Source organism: Salvelinus alpinus, chromosome 32 (assembly GCF_045679555.1).
Source record: "Salvelinus alpinus chromosome 32, SLU_Salpinus.1, whole genome shotgun sequence".
In the NCBI taxonomy this organism is placed as follows: Eukaryota; Metazoa; Chordata; class Actinopteri; order Salmoniformes; family Salmonidae; genus Salvelinus; species Salvelinus alpinus.
In genome coordinates, this window is record NC_092117.1 from 9,890,225 (window position 1) to 9,912,476 (window position 22,252).

At 46.6% G+C, this 22,252-nt stretch overlaps 1 protein-coding gene across 1 annotated transcript; it reads right to left on the bottom strand.

Annotated features, from left to right (window-relative positions):
- Positions 1-1,927: 1,927 nt before the first annotated feature.
- On the bottom strand, positions 1,928-22,196 carry LOC139562168 (fibrillin-1). Its single transcript, XM_071379569.1, has 25 exons — positions 22,179-22,196; positions 19,435-19,486; positions 17,165-19,252; positions 16,779-16,901; positions 14,597-16,633; positions 13,287-13,420; positions 12,453-12,620; positions 12,166-12,345; positions 11,378-11,981; positions 11,079-11,228; positions 10,291-10,505; positions 10,113-10,188; positions 8,973-9,272; positions 8,355-8,588; positions 7,122-7,274; positions 6,842-7,020; positions 6,468-6,666; positions 6,100-6,219; positions 4,645-4,764; positions 4,482-4,502; positions 4,283-4,350; positions 3,875-4,061; positions 3,406-3,534; positions 2,956-3,118; positions 1,928-2,137 (listed from the first exon to the last, which is right to left on the bottom strand). The coding sequence occupies exons 1-25, from the start codon at positions 22,194-22,196 to the stop codon at positions 1,978-1,980; spliced, it is 7,878 nt and encodes a 2,625-aa protein (XP_071235670.1). The 3' UTR covers positions 1,928-1,977.
- Between the last annotated feature and the right edge of the window lie 56 nt (positions 22,197-22,252).

Sequence of the window (22,252 nt, forward strand, 5' to 3'; positions counted from 1 at the left end):
GAGTTCCAAACTGTCTCTGGAAGCAACGTCAGCACAAGAACTGTTCGTCGCAAGCTTCTTGAAATGGTTTTCTATACCCCAGCAGTCTAAGCCTAAGATCCCCATGTGCATACAATGACATTCTAGACGATTTTGTGCTTACAAATTTGTGGCAACGGTTGGGAAAGGCCCTTTCCTGTTTCAGCATGACAATTCTTATTTACAATGACGGCTTACTCTGGCCAAACCCTAACATGGACGACGCTGTAAGCCGCCCTAAGGGACTCCCAATCACGGCCAGTCGTGATACAGCCTGGAATCGAACCAGGGTCTGTAGTGATGCCTCTAGCACTGAGATGCAGTGCCTTAGGCCGCTGCGCCACTCGGAGCCCCAAAATGCCCCTGTGCACAGAGCGAGGTCCATACAGAAATGGTTTGTCAAGATCGGTGTGGAAGAACTTGACAGGCCTGCACAGAGCCCTGACCTCAACTCCATCGGACACCTTTGGAATGAATTGGAACACCGACTGCGAGCCAGGCCTAATCGCCAAACATCAGTGCCCGACCTCACTAATGCTCTTGTGGCTGAATGGAAGCAAGTCCCTACAGCAATGTTCCAACATCTATTGGAAAGCCTTCCTAGAAGAGTGTTAGCTGTTAAAGCAGCAAAGGGGGGGACCATATTAATTAATTAACTCCATATTAATGCCCATGATTTTGGAATGAGATGTTTGACGAGCAGGTGTCCACATACTTTTGGCCATGTAGTGTATGTTTCACCATCTGTGCCTCTCTGTAACATGGGTGCCAATCGTGAAACATGTATCCCCTTGTAAACATGCCATTGTCTGGTTCATGACTTCAGCGATTAAAACATCTTCTCCAAGGGAGATCTGGTTTACATCATGCATTTAGTTTCTTTTAGAACATTGAGATGTATCATTATTAATATTGCACGTATTCCATAGGTTTAAGGCAAAGGAGACTCCTCTCTCTTCAATCTATTCAATGTACATGACAATAATAATTGATTTAACTTCTATAGCGCTTTTCATTACAGAAAGAGTCTCAAAGCGCTTGTTAAAGCTAAACAAACAAGAATCAAATAAAACAGCTATATAGATTCGTGTCTGGATGACTATTTTCAGCCAGAGTTGAACGTTTTTTAAAAAAAGATTTCAAGCTACCAAAAGATGGAGCGACAGTCAAGAGGGAACCGCATGGCTTGAGCAGAGGGAGGATGTGGTCAACAAGGCGTCTCACCGATGCCTCGCCATCGACTGACTGCGACTTCTCTGTAGCCGCTGACTCGCTCTGGTCTTGTAGATCGATATGAGGTTTTTGTTTTTGAGCTCTCCACTCAGGATAATGGTGACAGCCCGTTCATAGCTTATATAAGAGTGTTTGAGACCCATGTATGACAAAGTTTGTATGCTCGGTGTATACTACTCTTACCGACCGGTCGTTAAGAAAACCTTGAATTGGATTCAAGTGCTTCTCGTTCGCTCTCCGTATCTTCATAGCCATCAAGACTCAGAACCCTACAGAACCCTCCACCACAGTGCGAAGTCCAACACAAAGCTGTAGACATTATGCTCTCAAGTAAAACAGCTGATGGACTGAAGGTTAAGAAGAACACCCCACAACATGTTGTCTGATAAATAAAATGACTACAATCGTCTCTGTGTTAATCCATTGCATGTACAAATATGTGGCAAAGCTCACTCTGTAATATTAATACAAATGTATTACAGGTTTATTAAGTTCCCTCGCCCAGAGCCGTCCAGACTTTACTTCGACGTACTTGCTAGGAGTGCTTGTCAGAATCACAGCACGAGATATGCTTAGCTTCTCTCTGCATCAATTTCTGTGTCCACTTCTTCTTTTCTGAAATACAATGGACTTTGAAAGTCCCTCAGCTATAAGCAATTGGTTATTACAGTATAAATAATATAATTACTTTGTTTTATTTTGACATGTACAATCATAATAGCGCTGTTAAGCGTGTGTGAAGTTTGTACTGCGATGCTTCCTGGGTGTAAGGTCGTCGATGACGCGCGGGCTGACGTGGACGTTGTAGTGTAGAGCCGGGTCCGAGTAGTTGAAGGGCGGAGGGTTGTACTGCTCCTGAACATATTCTGGTAACAATTGAGGAATTCTGCACAGAAACAACACAAAGGAATGAGAGTTGTTCAACAGTAACATCTGGCACACTCAGTACTGACTTAAAAAGGGCACTATGCTATTAGACATGGATACAGTTACACAGACATAATCCAAATATGTTGCATAATCTCTATCAGATGAATAGCACTGTGTGTGTCCATGTGACAGTGGCCTATTTCCTATCATTATAATAAGCTAATTCTACAACATCCCCAATGACCTCCCCGAGCATTAAGTCCATAGGGTATATGGGTCGTTCCATTTGAGTTTTATTCTTTTTTGACCGAAGCCCTTTTGATTTGAATGAAACTTAACATACATATTTGCCCAAGTTAACATTTCATGAAGTTTGTCACGTATACTCCCTCTCCGGCCTCTAGGTCATCAGGCTGCTGATTATCCCGCACACCTGTCACCATCGTCTCGCACACCTGCGCCTCATGACAAGCGCCTGGACTCCATCACCTACTTGATTATCTTCCCTATATCTGTCACTCTGTTTTCATGTCGGTGTGTGTTTGTGTTTCGTGTTCATTGTTTTGTTTATTTATTAAAACACTCACTCCCTGTACTTGCTTCCAGACTCTCAGCGCACTCGTTACGAACTTGGTGTTGTGTTTCTACCCAGTCTTGTGTTTTTGTGATTATGTACTGCAATAACGGTAAACATTGTATCTGAACTGAGGGTAAACTATGCATCTATGCATGCAGTAACCTGTAAATATATATATTGTGGTTTCCGTATCTTTCTGAAGGTACTATATACCATTAGGTATGTGTGAATGTTGTGAGGGTATTCAGGCTACTCACTCTCCTGTGATGGTCTTCTTGCGGGCACAGCAGAAGCAGGCAAGGGCAGACAGGAGGAGGAGGACAGGGATCCCGATGCCTAAAACCAGGCCTAGGATCAGAGGCTTCTTATCCTCCGCCATCTGGGCCATGGCTATCCCTGTCCTGTTCAAACCACCCATGTCTAAACAGTGGGCCAACAGTGGAACGTTACGTTTAATAGGCCATTAACACATTATTATGTCATACTTAGGGTCCCCCAAAAAATCTTGGTCAGTTCCCATGTTAACAAAATGTAGTTGCTGGCCAGTGCATTTGGTTCTGGGTTCAGAGAATACACGCTTAGTGGAAACTATTTTCCATAACCATAGTATGAAATGACGACGTGAAATGACCAGGAACAGCATCACACCCTGGGTATTTGCATGAAATGGTAAACGGTCAACGACCCATCTTTTCCCACAGCCTCACCTAAAATGCAGGATTGGGTGTAGTCGACGTCGGTGGTCCCATTGCACACACACCTGTACCCTCCGTAAGTGTTGGCACAAAGGGCAGGTTGCCTACACACAGCCTCATTAGATTTACACTCATCCAAGTCTGTGAGAGAGAGACGAGAGGATAAAAGAGACAAACAATTTGTAGTACAAAACCATCTCAATTCTTGCTGGCAAACACCGACTTAGGACTGCAACTTTGACAACTACAGTAATCATAATCACCATTATCATCATTGTTGACATGACAATGTGTGGTCCTGGTTCAAGTTATGCTTCCCCTGAGAGCATTGTTTTACATTACATCGTGTGACGGCCGCCCGTCAATGCCCTGAGGGATAATAAAGTTTTTCTACTACTATTACAATCAATACATTCTCAGTCTGACAACTCCTCGTGACTGTACAGTATAGTTTAACAGAGGAACTCCATGATTGTTTTACCTCCGACTTCAGCGGTTCTGATGCTGTAGTAAGCACCGACTCGGGTCAGGTAGTCTCTGATGTACCAGTGGGGTGTGTCACTGGACACGTTGATCCTGTACTCATCCAGACCTGAGCCCTGCATCGGCCGTTTCATCACAGCGTTGTAGAACTTGTTCTGGAAGCCCATTGACAGAATCTCCTCCAGCTGTAGGACGGAGAAGTTTGTCGTCATTTTGTATAAACACACATATCATCACATCATTATATCACCCCACTCAGCCATGATCTACATTTACACACACAATCCTAGGAGCCAGAGTTTTCCCTTTCCATTTCTGGACTGGTATCCCTGGTCAGGTCATGTGGTCTGGAAAAACGTATGGCCCTATAGCTCGTTTTATGTGTTCCACACACTCCCTCTCTCACCTGCTTCAGCCCCTCTCCTCCAGACCCCTGGTTCCTCCAGCCCAAAGACACGTTGAAGACATTGAACCCTGTCAACAACAACAACAACAAGGCCATAAAATGACCTCACACTCCACAATGTGGTCACGATCACCATGGCGACACAGACATGTCTTGCTGTGCAGTATTGGGGGATTTTTTTGAGAAATAGAAGGCTTACCTGGTGGATTGGCAGAGTCCCCTGCAAAGGAACAAATGAAATGGTATCATCATTATACAGAGATAATCTGGTTAACACTTTACTTCATAATGCCCTGCAGAAGATACTGTTTCATGCAGTACTATACTGGAACAGTTGTAACTGGGCCGTTCTGTGTACGTACCACAGCCATCGGTTTCCTCAGTGCTCTGGTAGCGACAGGAGCATCGGACGGACCCTGGCGTGTTCACACACTCAAACTTGGCGTTACGACAGGCCGATGGGTCCAGGCACTCATTTATGTCTGAATCAGGAGGAATATTATCATGATGTACTGTAATCTCTTCAGAAAACAACTGCAATATGGCTCAGAGATACACTACTTGGCCAAAAGTATGTGGACACCCTTTCAAATTTGTCGATTCAGGCTATTTCAGCCACACCCATTGCTGTCAGGTGTATAAAATCGAGCACACAGCCATGCAATCTCCATACACAAACACTGGCAGTAGAATGGGCCGTACTGAAGAGCTCAGTGACTTTCAACGTGGCACCGTCATAGGATGCCACTTTTCCAAAAAGTCAGTTCGTCAAATTTCTGCCCGGCTAGACCTGGCCTGGTTAACTGTAAGTGCTGTTATTGTGAAGTGAAAACATCTAGGAGCAACAATGGCTCAGCCGCGAAGTGGTAGGCCACACAAGCTCACAGAACGGGACCGGCGAGTGCTGAAGGAGTGGTGTAAAGCTCGCCGCCACTGGACTCTGGAGCAGTGGAAATGCGTTCTCTGGAGTGATGAATCACGCTTCACCATCTGGCAGGCTGATGGACGAATCTGGGTTTGACGGATGCCAGGAGAACGCTACCTGCCCGAATGCATAGTGCCAACTGTAAAGTTTGGTGGAGGAGGAATAATGTTCTGGGGCTGTTTTTCATGGTTCGGGCTAGGCCCCTGAGTTCCAGTGAAGGGAAATCTTAACTCTACAGCATAGTTGGTCATGGTTTTCCATGGCCCAGCAGCCGCACACAAGCCTAAGATCCCCATGTGCATACAATGACATTCTAGACAATTCTGTGCTTCCAACTTTGTGGCAACAGTTTGGGGAAGGCCCTTTCCTGTTTCAGCATGACAATGCCTTGGTGCACAAAGCAAGGTCCATACAGAAATGGTTTGTTGAGATCGGTGTGGAAGAACTTGACTGACCTGCACAGCCCCTTGATCTCAACCCCATCGAATACCTTTGGGATGAATTGGAACGCCGACTGCGAGCCAGGCCTAATCGCCCAACATGAGCGCCAGACCTCACTAATGCTCTTGTGGCTGAATGGAACCAAGACCCCGCAGGAATGTTCCAACATATTAATGCCCATGATTTTGGAATGAGATGTTCAACGAGCAGGTGTCCATATACTTTTGGCAATGTAGTGTAGTTTACATTGTTTTCAGAATGTATGTATACTGTAGTGACCTTAACTCAACACCTACGACGTCGTCGAGAGGTTTGGATCTCTTGGCGTGAAAGCTATGGTGTTGGCTTGACAGTCACAAAGTCCAGGGTTCAAGCCCCGGTCAGGACTACCCCCTGACTTTGCTACGACACAGTATGTTTATGTCAGAGGTTAGGGGTCAAGAGTCAGTACCTGTGCAGTTGCGTCCGTCCCCAGTAAAGCCAGGCTTGCACCTGCAGGTGTAGTTGTACCCTGAGCTGAGGCAGTCGGCCATCGTGTGACAGGGAAAGGGGAAGGGAGGGAGGCAGAAGTCTGAGAGGAAAAGAAGGAGAAACATGAATGAGAACAGCTCAATGGTCATGAATAGGGCCAGGAATTTATCTGGATGAGGGAAAACTCCTGACTAGTAGTAATGAATAATTTCCTGAATACAGGTAAAGAAGTTGCTAGCTGAGTCGTGCTCATTAGGGCACGCGACGCAAAGCGAGCAGGTAGCCCCAACCTGTTTTCTCTCCCGTTTAGTGCCTCATGAACACAACCCTTATCCAAAGTATACCAACCATTCTCAAAGCACTTGTATCCCTGCTTGTCCTCGTAGATGGTGGGTGGGGGGCACTCTCCACAGGTGAACTGGTCTGGCTCTCGCTGGGATTGAGACTGGCACTGCACTCCTGGGAAGCAAGGCTTCCCTTTACACACGTCGGTGGTATCCCCACAGAAGATCCCACTGAAACCCTTAGGACACAGACACCCTACCACCTGGGAGGACAAGGCACAACGGAAGGGTGTGTGGGGTTGATCGGCATGGGAACATCATCTCACACTCAAAACACAGGACTAGTTCATATTGCGCTCTGGGAGAAAACACCCAAGCCCATGTAGAAATACTCCCCCTTACTGTTTTGTCTGTCTGTCTGTCTGCTTGTTTGTTTACCTGAAATCTCCCCTGCAGATGGTTGTCCACGATGCTGTTGTATTGGCAGGTGCCACCGTTGAGGCAGTCGCACACCTGCAGGATGGGGGTGAACTGAGAGCTGAACAGCTGGTCATCAACTCTGATGGTCAGGTAGACAGGCTGGATGTTGAGCGGTGTCCAGGTCAATATGCCATCACCTACAGGGAGAGACACATTAAGGAATTATAGAAAACTTCGCCACGGGGGGGGGGGTGCGTGCGTGTGTGTGTGTGTGTGTGTGTGTGTGTTTCTAACTCACTTTTCCCAACAGATGCTTGTGGTGGTCTTGGGAAGAGCAGTGAGAAGCTTATAGGGTCTAGGTTGGTGTCTTGAGTGCTGATCTGCACGCGAACAGTGGATTTGACCTTACAGCGGATCACCGTGGGCTCAGTCACGATGGGAGGCATGTTCCCTACATAGGAGAGAAATTGAAGCATGTCAAACTCAACTCTGGAACTCGAAGCCAGTTCCTTTGCTTTTTTTCGTTGTTCCCCTTTAATAACGGACTGATTTAGACCCGGGACACTAGTTGGGTGCAATTAAGTATCAGTAGAATAGAAAACCAGCAGGCTCTGGACCTCGTAGGATAAGAGTTGAATACCACCTGACCTATAGAGAAGCATGTCAATTGACCTCAATCAACACTACACTGCATTCAATGAATTGTTACGGAGCGAATGGCAGAATACTGTGGAGTAGGATGAAGTTGCACATACAGGCCAGTGGTGGAAAAAGTACCCAATTGTCATACTTGAGTAAAAGTAACGATATCTCAATAGAAAATTACTCAAGTAAAAGTGAGTCACCCAGTAAAATACTACTTGAGTAAAAGTAAAAATGTATTTGGTTTAAAATATACTTAAGTATCAAAAGTAAAAGTAGAAATAATTTCAAATTCCTTATATTAAGCAAACCAGACGGCACCATTTTCTAGTTTTTATTTATTTACGGAAAGCCAGGGGCACACTCCAACCCTCAGACATCATTTACAAATAAGGTATTTGTGTTTAGTGAGTCCATCAGATCAGATAGTAGGGATGACCAGGGATGTTCTCTTGATAAGTAAGTGAATTTAAACTTTTTCCTGTCCTTCTAAGAATTCAAAATATAACGAGTACTTTTGGATGTCAGGGAAAACGTATGGAGTAAAAAGTACATTATTTTCTTTCGGAATGTAGTGAAGTAAAAGTAAAAGTAGACAAAAATATAAATAGTAAAGTACATATACACAAGTAGTTTTACTTACGTACTTTACACCACTGATAGACACTGATATAAGGTTAGTTTTGTGTTTATCCCTCTAAACTAGCCCAACTAGGCTAATATTTTAAGATTAGACTCTGTAATTGGGGAGGGAAAACTGATCCTAGATCTTTGTCCAGAGGGCAACTTTGACCCAGAGCACAGAGTATGTGACTCGAAGAGGAAGTGCCAACATCTACAATAAAGATACAAATTCTTGATCCTCTGGCTGACATAACAGTTGACTCACCAAACACCATAGCCAGCTTGTGGTACAGCTCCTGGGACTCCAGACTCTGCAAACCCAGTCCAGTGTCGTTAGAAGCTAGGATGTCATGAACACACTGCAAACTGCCCTGACATGTCCTCCTCAGTCTGTCTTGTACAGCTGGACTCACTGACATCAGCTCCTCTGTCGAGGCTGGAGTAAACCGGCCAGGGGGTGGGATGGAGAAGAGCAGGCTCTCTGGAACAGGCACAGCCCCTACGGAACACATTACAAGACATCAGTCAGAACCCTCAAGATAGCTCACCATATTTGACATTAGACAAAGTGACTGTACAGACATGACCTTATATGTAACCGAGGGGCTCTGTGTGAATTCGTACCCACTTATCAGACCAAGGATGAAAGGGTGAAAGACCGCTCCTTTAAACACCTAGTAATGTCTGTGAATGGCTACTTATACATGAGTGGAGTTAGGGGTACTTAATCTGCATGATACACTATATTTGAATTAGGGTAGAGGGACCACACTAGCATACTACTTCGAATGAAGCAATGTATTGGACATGTGGTATGTTAGTATTGACATTCAATGTGCCGCCGACTCCTTCAACGTGACTTATTTACTTAAGCCTCACTCACAGGACAGGCCAAATTGGCGCAGGCTCTCCTCCGGGGGAGGGTTATTCTTGGGGGAGATCATCAGCTTCCCGTCAGACTGCAGGAAGTCATCGGTGCGGTTGGAGCTCCAGAGGCCCAGCAGGCCTACGGTGCGGCTGTAGAAGGTCTGGGGGACCTCCACCAGGGCGGCCAACTGCTGTGCACCACCACCTCCACCCACCCTCCACACCACCACGTGGAGCCCCCCGGCGTACACTGCCGCACAGCTACTGGCCGAGGTACAGCGCACCGCAAACCCCTCCTTGCCCATGTGCACCACACCTGCAAGGACAGCAGAGGGCACTGTTATGTCATTTTAAGGGGATATGAGGAAAGCATTCTATTGCTACTACAATATGCTGGGTCCCAGCCCACTCGGGTGTGGAAGGGAATGAAATTGTAGACCAGACAGCCATATAATTCATATTCATCTTCCACTGGTTAGAAGCGAGGCCAAATGTAAGATCAGAACCATTCTGATGGATATGTGGCAGAAGAGATGGGACTCTTGAGCCCAAGGGCCGGCATTTATGTGCCCTCGATAGAAAGGTCGGTAGACCAAGATTCAAAGGTCAGATTAGGAAGGAAGAGGTGGTGTTTGCTCGATTGCGCCTAGGACTTAGGACACTGAACTCGTCATTACATCCGGTTGGCCAGCATGTGAATGGTTTGTGTCTGGAGTGTGCGGTGGAGGAAACGGTGGAGCACGCGTTGTCAAATTGTTGTAAGTATGTTGAAGAGAGGGAAAGGTTGAAGAGATTGGACTGCGTTGGTACTGAGTTAGGTAGGAGGATTTAGAAATGTGGAGCGTAATGTTGTAAACTGTGATTGACCACACACTCCGGCCCAGTAAGTGGCAGCACGCACCTTCAGCGTTTGTTTGCGGAACCGCCATGATATCATAGAAGAAGAAGACGCTACTGTAATATTGTATGTAACAAGGGTTGGAGAATGATGTTCCAGGTAGTTTGTAAAGTTGTATAGAGATTTACTATATTCCTAAATTGCATTGTCTAGTCCGGTGGAATAGTAGTAAAATGTTGAATAGTAATCGTCCTGTTTCTGTGCCATGTTTGTTATGGTAGGCCAAGTGTAGGCCTGTGTACTGCTTAGATTTCTTACCGACAAAGACTGGGACCTTCACATTATCCACCAGGACCTCCAGTCCCTCTCCTGACTCTGCACACCGCCACTCAACCTGAACACACACACATTCACACAGAGGTGAGGACAATCAAGCACGTGAGATCTACAGCCCACAATACAACCCATAAGACAGACACACACACACCACACTGACCTTGCCGATGCCCTGGTGAAAAGCAGCCATCCTCACCACCGTGGGGACCCGTCTAGCCTGTCCGTCCGTCTCCAGCTCGCACGTCTCACCCTGCAGCGTGAAGATATTGGAGCCCGTGTAGGAGGAGAGGCGCACAATGACAAACTCGCCGAGGGCCTTGAAGGAGTACTCAGTCCCATCGAAGGTGATGAAATGAAGGCTGCCGTACACCATGCCTGCGGACGAAACAGGTACGTACTGTATGAGAAGGAAACAATTCACTAACCGAGACTTTACACAGGACATTTACACTCATTTACACTAATGGGTCCAAGCAGACAGGCACACAGTGAACGATCTGTCTACTATCATATAATGGGACCAAACATGTGGGCTATATATCATTGACAAACAGTGACAAAATGATGTATTATTAAGCAATTAGGCCCGAGGAGGTGTGGTATATGGCCAATATACCACGGCTAAGGGCTGTTCTTACGCATACGCAACGCGGAGTGCCTGGATACAGCCCTTATCCGTGGTAAATTGGCCATATATCACAAACCCCCGAGGTATCTTATTGCTATCATAAACTGATTACCAACGTAATTAGAGCAGTAAAAATAACTGTTTTGTCTGACAGCCGTGGTATACGATATACCACCGCTGTCAGCCAATCAGCATTCAAGGCTCGAACCATCCAGTTTATAATAGAGTATATTCTGTGACACAATAATAATTAATTCAATGACTTGACAGGAGTTGAAAGTTAATGACCCCCATTCCGCTGAGTATAGGTAAGCTCTCACCAATGCCCTGTGTTGCCTTGGCCGCGGTTATGCAGCAGTCGGGGCTCACCCAGCCGTAACCTTGGCAACGGTCCAGGGGTCTCTTGGCCAGATAGAGGTGGCACAGAGGAGACTGGATACAACACCACTGGAATGGAAGGAGATCCTCATCTAAAGATGGAGGGGGGAGAAATAAGGCGACAACAGGCAATATGGATGAGTTTGCTAGTTTAAAAGACATGCAGCTGGTGATTACATCAATGAACAGGATCCCGAATGGCAGGTTGAGCGTTCACTATATGACGTAAATGAGACGGTACCTATGTGTTTCTGTGCAGTGGCTCCAGAGAAGTAGCGCTCACTGTATCCAGCCAACAGGGGACCTTGTGGGTCATACACACATCTCTTCCCTGAGCCGTGCCGATTGGATAGGATGGACTGGAATACGTGACCCCCACTGCCCCCCCAGCGCAGCCCCCGTAGCTCCCTCAGCCGTACCCGATCCTGCTGGTTGGGGGGCAGGGTCTCAGGCCCGAAGGCCAGGTCCTCCAGTGCTTGGGCGCGGGTACAGGGGCACGATGACACCCCCATGGCCCACTCCTTCGGCTCAGGCTCCTTTAGGGCCCACACTTGGCACCTCATCTTCGGGTCCTGTTCGCGCTCTGTGGGCCCTGTCAGGTCATACACCAGCTGACCCAGTTTACCTGTGTTCCCCCTCACCTCCTGAGGCCTATACCGCCCCCCTGGACCAAACAGATTTGTTGAACTCGTGGTCTCGTTGAAAAAGTGGGCTCCACCGTCGGTGTAGCCTGTGAGGGCGTCATGGTGGATCCTCTGGCCAGGACCCCAGTACATCTCCCCGAAGCGTAGCAGGGCAAAGGAGCGCTCCCCGTCCGTAGTCAGGATGCACTGGAAGGTGTTAGTCTGGAACAGGCCACAAGGTGGCACCACAAGAACAAAAAGATGGGGAGAGAAGTTATATGTGAGGACTGATGAATCAGGTAGGTTACATTCTCCCAGCTAACACTTGAGCAACAATGGATGCTAATCTAGGACAGACATCCGGACATACAATACCACACCCTGTACCATCCAATAACCCACATACCTCAGAGTGGTTGATTTTCTGATAGGAGACAGCCATCACATGATCCCAAGTGATCTTTAGAATCCAGGCTGGGGTGAACGCAGGTTTGTCGTTCCGTTCCTCAAACCGCGTCACATCGTCCGCTGTACGGCTGAAGACAATTTGGGAATATCTATCTGACATATTCAGCTTGTGGTATTCCTAGGAGAGAGAAAGTAATTCAGATTAGGTGAGATTAGTCCAATGACTGTCATCCCCACTTTGACTCCACTCTGACCCAAACTCACCCCTCACCCTTGACATCTCACCTGATAGAACAACTTCCCCTCCCCGAGGGTGAGGTCAGCATCGTCCCAGAACACGGCCAGCATTGCCAGGCTCTCGTTGCCACGGAAACCCGTAGGGAAAGGGACAGGAAGCAGGAACTGCTCGTTCTGACTGATAGACTGGAACTGAATGAGTCCATTATCTGAGAACTAAGCCAGAGAGAGAATGATTGATTGATTTTATTTCAAATATATATATATATATATATAATGCCAAACCTACAGTATGTCTTATGAAACATGAATTCTAGTCAAAACTATTCTGATTTGTCCTTTACTATAACATTTGGAAAGATAAATTGACCAATGAGAAAGCATTATCGATCACAATCTTGGTACTGTACTGACTTGGCCAAGCAGACTGTCACTGTAATGGTGCACATCTTTGTTGTCATATTAATGCATGTCAATGTTGTGGTAGAACAAGTCTTTCCCAGTCTGGCTTTACACTGTACTGTAGAACCAATCCTACGGCTTCTTTGAGTATTGCTTAGTTCCGTCAAAGGTGATTATTTTATTTTGGTGAATGTATGTGTTGTAGTTTTGCACATATATCAGTGTTTTGTTTGTTGTTGTTTTTTGGTGTGTGTGGGGGGGGGGGGGGGGGGGGGTAGATCAGTTGTAATATTGCAGATAGAGTTTCACAGCAAAGGCCATTTCAGAGAAAAAAATACACTGATGTACATCTTCTTGCATCTGCATCGAATAAAACACTGTAGATTTGAAAAAAAAAAAAAAGATTGTACTAATCATTTATCTTGCTGTGTTCAGTTCAGGGCCAGTCTCAGAGGAGTGAGTAAAGATGTGGATACTCACATAGACCCGATCATACAGCTTGCCTATGAAGGGGAAACCCAGAGGTGGTGTGATGTAAGGAGAGTTCCCATCTTTTGTGTCCAACCACACTCCTATATCTCCCACCTCGTCACCAAACGGGTACAAATCACTCTCTGTGAATTACATCATCGTAATTATGACATTTTGATACACTTTTCACACATAGAAAATATGCAAAATGCCAATTACTATATATGCTGCAAGAATATTCGAAGACGTAAACAAGCTCTTTTACACTATTTAGCACTTCAACTACTTCAAGTGTACACTAGACACATTTAGTATGTGGTCAGCATACACTACCGTTCAAAAGTTTGGGGTCACTTAGAAATGTCCTTGTTTTAAAATGACATCAAATTGATCAGAAATACAGTGAAGAGGCGACTGTGGGATGCTGGCCTTCTAGGCAGTGTTCCTCTGTCCAGTGTCTGTGTTCTTTTGCCAATCTTAATATTTTATTTTTATTGGCCAGTTTGAGATTTTCTTTGCAACTCTGCCTAGAAGGCCAGCATCCCGGAGTCGCCTCTTCACTGTTGACGTCGAGACTGGTGTTTTGCGACTACTATTTAATGAAGCTGTCAGTTGAGGACTTGTGAGGCGTCTGTTTCTCAAACTAGACACTCTAATGTGCTTGTCCTCTTGCTCAGTTGTGCACCGGGGCCTCCCACTCCTCTTTATATTCTGGTTAGAGCCAGTTTGCGCTGTTCTGTGAAGGGAGTAGTACACAGCGTTGTAACAGATCATCAGTTTCTTGGCAATTTCTGGCATGGAATAGCTTTCATTTCTCAGAACAAGAATAGACTGACGAGTTTCAGAAGAAAGTTCTTTGTTTCTGGCCATTTTTAGCCTGTAATCAAACCCACAAATGCTGATGCTCCAGATACTCAACTAGTCTAAAGAAGGCCAGTTTTATTGCTTCTTTAATCAGGACAACAGTTTTCAGCTGTGCTAACATAATTGCAAAAGAGTTTTCTAATAATCAATTAGCCTTTTAAAATGATACATGATAATGGGCCTCTGTACGCCTATGTAGATACTCCATTAAAAATAATCCGTTCCAGCTACAGTAGTCATTTACAACATTAACAATGTTACACTGTATTTCTGATCAATTTGATGTTATTTTAATGGACGAAAAATGTGCTTTTCTTTCAAAAACAAGGACATTTCTAATTCTGACCCCAAACGTTTGAACGGTAGTGTAGATGCAGAGACATTCATTCCCTAACCACATACAGAACACAGAGCAAAGTTAACTTGCAGCGTAGCTTTATGAAGGAGTAGCCCACCCTTAGCCAGCTCAGTACAAACAGTGTTGTTAGAGGCACAGGAGCAGTTGAAGGACCCTGGGTAGTTTCTACAGGACGTGTGGGCGGGGCATGCCGAGGGCGACACACACTCGTCCTGGTCAACACACCCTCTGTCCCCATGCCCCCCTCTCTCCCCCCTGGTATCCCAGCCACTGGTACAGCGGCATTGGAACCCCCCCGCAGAGTTAGAACAGGTGGCAGCAGAGTGGCATCCTCCATTGTTCTGTTGGCACTCGTCCAGGTCCACACACAGGGCCCCGATGCCCAGGAGTCCTGGGTGGCACACACACAGGAATGACCCGGGCGTGTTGTAGCAGAGGGCGCGTTTGTGACAGGGCGCCGTCAGGACGGCGCACTCATCCACGTCCTCGCACCAGGTGCCGTTGCCCGCGTGGCCCTGGGAGCAGTGGCATGTGTAGGAGCCTGGAGTGTTCCAACAGCGCGCTGAGGGGTGACACACCTCGGCACCCTTACTATTCCCACATTCATCCGTATCCACACACGCTCCCACATCCTCATGGTACCCCCCGGGACAGTCACAGTGGTACGTCCCGGGCAAGTTAGTGCACACCTGGTCAACGCGACATGTGGTATTAAAGAGGCACTCGTCAATATCCTCGCACACCGTGTCATTGCCTTGTGCCCCTGGCTCATACCCGTCCAGACAGGGACAAAGGAGGGAGCCAATAGTGTTTTTGCAAACGGAGTGATCAGGGCAGGGGGCGCCCTCCGGGTCGCTACATTCGTCTACATCCTGGCAATCTGTGCCGTTCAGGAGGAAGCCACTATTACAGGGACACTGATAGGAGCCAGGGAGGTTGATACAGGTAGAGGAGGGCTGGCAGACAGAGACAGAGCTAGAGGAGTTGGAATACACCTCAGAACACTCGTCCACATCCACACACTCAGTTCCGTTGCTCCAGAAGCCCACGTAGCATAAGCAGAAGAATGAACCAATGGTGTTCATGCATGTTCCGTTGGTACAAAGCGGCCCGAGGTCGGGGTCCATACAGTCCTCGATATCCTCACACCGATCATTTAAACTGAGGAATCCTACGTTACAGGGACACAGGAAGCTGCCATAGGTGTTGACGCAGTTGCTGTTCTCAAGACAGGTTGAGTTGTCCAGGCACTCGTCGATATCCTGGCAGCCTGTTCCATTGCCCTGGTAGCCGTCCCAGCAGTTACAGACAAAGGAGCCGGGTGTGTTCTGGCAATCTGAGGTATCCGGGCATCGCGCCAGCCCCAAGACACACTCGTCAAGATCCAGACACTGAGAGTTGTTACTAGCCAGGAAGCCCAGATCACAGGGGCAGCGGTAGCTGCCCTCTGTGTTGGTACAGGTGCTGTTGTCAGGACAGGTGTAGTTCCCCGCCTCACACTCATCCACATCCATGCAGTGTGTCCCATTGTCCTGGTAACCATCCCAACAGTCACACGTGTAGGAGCCCTCTGTGTTGAAGCAGTAGGAGAACTTCGGGCAGTACTCCCGCCCCGATTGGCTACACTCATCCACATCCCAGCAGGCCACCCCGTTGCCATGGAAACCATCCTGGCAGTGGCAGTAGAAGGAGCCCTTGGTGGGGTGGCACGCTGCGTGAGGGTGGCACGCCCGGCTGGCGTTCAGGCAGTTCTCCACGCTCACACACGTGCCTGCTTCGTAGGCTAGGCCCAGGATGCAGGTGCAGTTGTATCCCCCGGGGGTGTTGAGGCACGTCAAGTTCCTCCCACAGGTGGACGGTGAGAGACACTCATCCACGTCCTCACAGACGAACCCGTCCCCCCGGTACCCCTCCTGGCACAGACAGAGGTAGGAGCCGTCCGTGTTGTTGCATTGGGCCAGGCGGCTGCAGTTGTGGGGCTCGGCGGAGTTGTCGGCACACTCGTCAACATCCTGACACTCAATGCCAGTGCCCTCGGTGCCAGACGGGCAGATACAGTTGTGCGATCCGGCAGTGTTTGAGCAGCTGGCAATGGGGTGGCATCCTCCATTTTGGTTTTGGCACTCATCAATGTCTATAATTCATCCAAAATGGGACAGTGTCAGGAAAACAGCCCCACAAGTTGCTAAAAGAAAGCTCACAAGAGAATCCACACAAAAGTTACAGAGTTATGTAATGTCTACTGATGATAGAAATTCGAAGAGAAATGTTGCGCTTACCAGAACAGTTCTTCCCGTCGCCAGTGAAGCCACTGAGACAGAAACAGAGGTGACTCCCTACTGTGTTCACACACTGGGCAAACTCACTGCACTCCTTGTCTCCAGACACACACTCATCCACATCTGAGAGAGAGAGAGAGAGAGAGAGAGAGAGAGAGAGAGAGAGAGAGAGAGAGAGAAGCAGAGAGAGAGAGAGAAGCGGAGAGAGAGAGAGAGAGAAAATCACCTGAACAACATGAACATCTTACAATTTTATAGTACAACATATTCTAAATAATTTGTAACACCAGATTTTGAAGAAAACATATAGGATTTTGCAAATGAGTGTTTATTGAGAAATATTGAGTGGTTCTGGTAGTTTTTGTGACGAAATCAAATCCTCTTACCAACGCAGTTTGTCCCGTTCTGTCTGTAGCCCACTTTGCAGAGACAGGAAAAAGAGCCAGGGATATTCACACACGCAGTCTCATTCCGAGGGCACACATTCTTCTGACACTCATCTATATCCGAACAGGCGAGTCCATCCCCCTCAAAGCCTAGGTCACACACACATTGGAAGCCAGCGGGCGAGGGGTGGCAGAGCCCATGACGGTGGCAGGCAGGGGCACACCGGGGACTGGGGGCCACACAGGTGTCATTATAGGCCACTGTGCCGTTCATACACGAGCAGACGTAGGCTCCGGGGGAGTTGACACACTTTGAGATGGGGGGACAGGTGGCGGCGTTGGAAAGGGCACACTCATCCACATCCTGGCACCGGAAGCCATCCCCAAAGAAGCCCTGCTGGCAGGAGCAGGAGAAATCCCCGGGTATGTTGGCACACAGTGCCCGTGAGTGGCATGTGCCTTCTTCAGCACACTCGTTCACATCCTCACACCTGGAGCCGTTGCCTATGAATCCGTGCTTACAGGTACAGGTATGGGAGCCCACTGTGTTCAAACATGTGGCGTTGACATGGCAGGGGTTGTTCACTTTGCACTCGTCGATATCCGTACAGGCCTTGGTCGCTGTGGGGCGGGCAAAGCCCACCCGGCAGGGGCACTCATACGCCCCCTCAGTGTTTGAGCAGCGTTCATTGAGGTAGCATGGCTTCTCCATGGCCTGGCACTCGTCTATATCCTGGCATATGGTGCGGTTGACCAGGTTGAACCCAGGAGGACACAGACAGGAGAAGGAACCTTTACTATTGACGCAGGTGGCTTTATTCCGGCAGCCTCCGTTGTCCTCCAGACACTCGTTCACGTCCGCACACTGGATCGCCCCATCCCCGGAGTAGCCTACCTGGCATCTGCAGTTGAACGTGCCCGCAAGGTTGGTGCAGAGGGCATTGGAGTGGCACTGCTGTGCCAAGGAGCACTCGTCCAAGTCCTCGCAGGTGATGCCGTTGCCCCTGTACCCTGCCCTGCACTCACAGGTGAAGGAGCCCGGGAGGTTGGCACAGGCGGAGAAGGGGCTACAGCGCCCGATGGTACACTCATCCAGGTCCATGCACTTGGAGTTGTTAAAGATGTAGCCCGTGCCGCAGTCGCAGTAGAACGACCCCCTGGTGTTGACGCACGCGGCCGAAGCAGGGCAGATATTAACGGTGGCGCACTCGTCGATGTCAGTGCACTTCCTGCCATCCCCTAGGTATCCGGTGCGGCAGGAGCAGTCATAGCTGCCCAGCACATTGATACAGGCAGCGTTGGGGTCACATGTATTCTCCCCATTACACTCATTGATGTCCCTACATGCCAGCCCATTCCCATTGAATCCGTCGAAGCAGGAGCAGCGGTACGAGCCCAGCGTGTTGACACAGTCAGCATAGAAACTACAGATGTTACCAGCACACTCATCAATGTCCTCACAGGTTTGTCCATTGCTCTGGTAACCAATACTACAGGTGCATTGGTACGATCCAGGCAGGTTCTTACAGCCTTTGTAGCCTAAGGAGGCCGAGCATACACCGGGAGTCTCTGAACACTCATCTAAATCCAGACACAGGTAGTTCCCATTGCCCTTATAGCCTGTGTTACAGGTGCACACATAGGAGCCAGGGTTGTTAATACAGGTGGCATTCCAGTGGCAGATGCCACTGTTTGTGCATTCGTCAATGTCCGTGCACTGAAACCCATTGCCATTGAAGCCTCCCTTGCACTTGCAGTCTCGCCCTCCTTCTCTATTCGTACAGAGGGCACTGGCGTGGCAGCCGCCGTTCCTCGTCTGGCATTCGTTGACATCGTCACATTGGACTCCGTCGCCGAAGTAGCCATCCAGACACACACAGCTGTAGCTGCCCAGTGTGTTGTAGCAACGAGCCTTTGGGTGGCAGCCGTGGAGGCCGGTAATACACTCGTCAATGTCCACACACAGTAGTCCATCTCCATGGTAGCCAAACCGACACACACATACAAAGTTGTTGCCTTTAGCCTTGAGGCACTCGGCATGGGTGTGGCATTTACTTCCCACCGCTTCGCAGTCACTCAGATCAGCAACTAGAGAGAGAGGGAGAAAGAGGAGAGAGAAGCACGTATTAGAATAGAGATAAACGTATTGATGCAGTTAGTTTATTTAGAACTCATATACTATACTAGACCAAAAGAAAATGTAATTGATAAAGAGAGAGATGACTACAGTCAAGATGACATGCAACCAGATTGTGGACAGACTCACCTACAGAGCAGTATCCCAGCACTGCACAAAGACACACCAGTCTTAGCAGTGGTAACCTGCAAGAAAAAGAGTACAGTGAAAATGGTGACATTGAAATGCGTAACGTAGAAGTTTGCAAATGTATTTCACACCGCCTTGAGACTAATTTGGAGGCTCTGGAAGTCCTGTTATTTGTCAGTGCATTAACCTTCATCCCTTGAATTTGTATGAGTCACGGAGACGATGTTATATCATAGAGCTCAGCTCTGGGAAAGTAGGTCAATGCCTTGTTCTGCTTAATGGTGGTAGGGTATTTGTTCAATTTGTTAGGATCCTTTTTGTTAGTTTGCGTAACCCACGTCCACTCCAAACAATGTTACAGGGTCTACTATGACCTTAACATGAAGCTTTTTATTTTTGAGACAAGAATCAACCCACCACAAGAGATGAGTGAAAAGCTACTGATATTATTATCTAATTATAACCAGAATATTATTAAACATTGATGGGATAAAATAGGGAGTAAACGAAACAAAATTATAGAGGTTGCTGCTATTCATATTTGGGTTGGAAATATACATAATTTTGTCAAGACATATTCCAAAAAAGTATTTGATATTCTCTGGTGATAAAACGTGATTTTGAGTATACAGTACCAGTCAAAAGTTTGGACACTCCTACTCATTCCAGGGTTTTTCTGTATTTTTACTATTTTCTACATTGTAGAATAACAGTGAAGACATCAAACTATGAAATAACACATATGGAATTATGTAGTAACCAAAAAAGTGTTAAACAAATCTAAATCTATTTTATATTTTGGATTCTTCAAAGTAGCCACACTTGTTTGCTTACTACATGATTCCATATGTGTTATTTCATAGTTTTGATGTCTTCACTATTATTCTACAATGTAGAAAAGAGTACAAATAAAGAAAAACACTTGAATGAGTAGGTGTGTACAAACTTTTGACTGCTACTGTATGTTTTTACTAATCATTTGGCATTAACTGCTGCTTCTTTGATTAGGCCACAAAATGAACAACCTTAGAAAGAAAAGGACACTGAACTGGAATCCATTATTGTTTGTGCAAAGAATGTCCTTGACTCTATTGTTGAGCATCCAAATACGTGAGACATCTAAGTCCAGAGGGGTTGGAAATACAAGTCCCCTAACAATATCCCACTGAATAGAGGAAACGGATAAGAATAATCCCTGTTTTCTGATTGGGTTACAAGCTAAATGCTAAGACTCCCTCTAGGCCAGGTTCAATTAGTGTGTGTCCGTGTGGAGGACTGTGGGGACAGAGCTTCATACGTATAAAGCTGGGTGGTGGTGAGTTGTTTTGCATAAAAATACAGTCTACTGTAAGTCCCAGACCTTATTCTACACAGTAAAGTTATACAGTTACAGTAAACTAAAAGGTCATGTTTCCCTCTTAGCAAACCCCTACATTTCAACATTAGGTGCAGTATCCACTGTACTCTATGTCAGCTACTTGTTTTCAGGTCCAGAAATAGTTCAAGTTGAAATCTATTAGAATGTATTTGCTCTAATACAACATTCCTGTTTCAATGTTGAAACCCAAATGATCTATATCACAACTTGGCAAATGAAGGTGAAAGAGACATGCATGTACCATTGCCTTCACTTACGGATACGTTTACTGAGTACCAAAGAACGGGTATAGATTGTTAAAAAATCTAGAAGACTATATGGCCAAGGACCAATGATATGGATTCACTTTTATTTAATCAGGGGAGATCAATTGAGACCAGGTTCTCATTTTCAGTGTATTTTTTATCTTTTACTTTAAGGTCTCAGGGCACCTTAAACCCAAACCCAAATGATCTATATCACAACTTGGCAAATGAAGGTGAAAGAGACATGCATGTACCATTGCCTTCACTTACGGATACGTTTACTGAGTACCAAAGAACGGGTATAGATTGTTAAAAAATCTAGAAGACTATATGGCCAAGGACCAATGATATGGATTCACTTTTATTTAATCAGGGGAGATCAATTGAGACCAGGTTCTCATTTTCAGTGTATTTTTTATCTTTTACTTTAAGGTCTCAGGGCACCTGAGACCTTAAAGTAAACGATAAAAAATATATATAACAAGATACAATCGCAAGTACATTACATCAGAACAACTCTAACATCACAGCCATCATAAACCAAGTTATTAAATCAATCAATGTAAGGATTGCCTTTGAAAATGTTCTGTTCCCCTTGCTAGGGAAAAGTGTGTCATCAGACAATGTCTTTATATTGGGTTTCCTGCTCAGTATCAGAGACACCGGAGTACATGAAGAATTTGGCAATAAATGATTAAAATGACCATCCAAAATTTTTCTAAATCACAGAAAAGAAGTATGAAACGACCAATTAGGAACCTTTCCAAAATGTATCATTGAGAAACCCTTGTGTGTCTAAAAGTCAGTCAGAGCGCACCAACAAGTCACATAAAAAAATAAATATATATGTACATAACTCAAAAAGGCCATCAGACATTTGTAGCTACAGGTTTCATAGCAGAGATTTACTCACCGCATATTTTTCTATATTCTCAGAGTTTACGAGGCTTTCATTGGGGCTGAGAGTGCAGACTTCTCTCGGTTGTAAGGTGTGTATCTCCGTCTCTCTGAGATGGATGTGACCGTGTCCTTTCCTTCCTTACCCAGGCTGTGTGCCCGTTCAGTTCCTCCACTCCTGTCTCTTGTCTCCCAGAGGGACCCAAAACAATAGGAGTTCTAGCATACCTGAGAGCCCTCTGACATCTTAAACCGCTGAGAAGGGGAACACCCATATTTTTCATTATGTATCATTCCTCTCA

Bases quoted from the DNA above. Each gene is read 5' to 3' on its own strand.
- LOC139562168 (XM_071379569.1), bottom strand. The intron at 7,275-8,354 runs GTGAGTCAACTG...TCTCCTATGTAG, and splicing joins CAAGCTGGCTATGGTGTTTG to GGAACATGCCTCCCATCGTG. The intron at 6,220-6,467 runs GTTGGTATACTT...TTTTCCTCTCAG, and splicing joins ATACAAGTGCTTTGAGAATG to ACTTCTGCCTCCCTCCCTTC.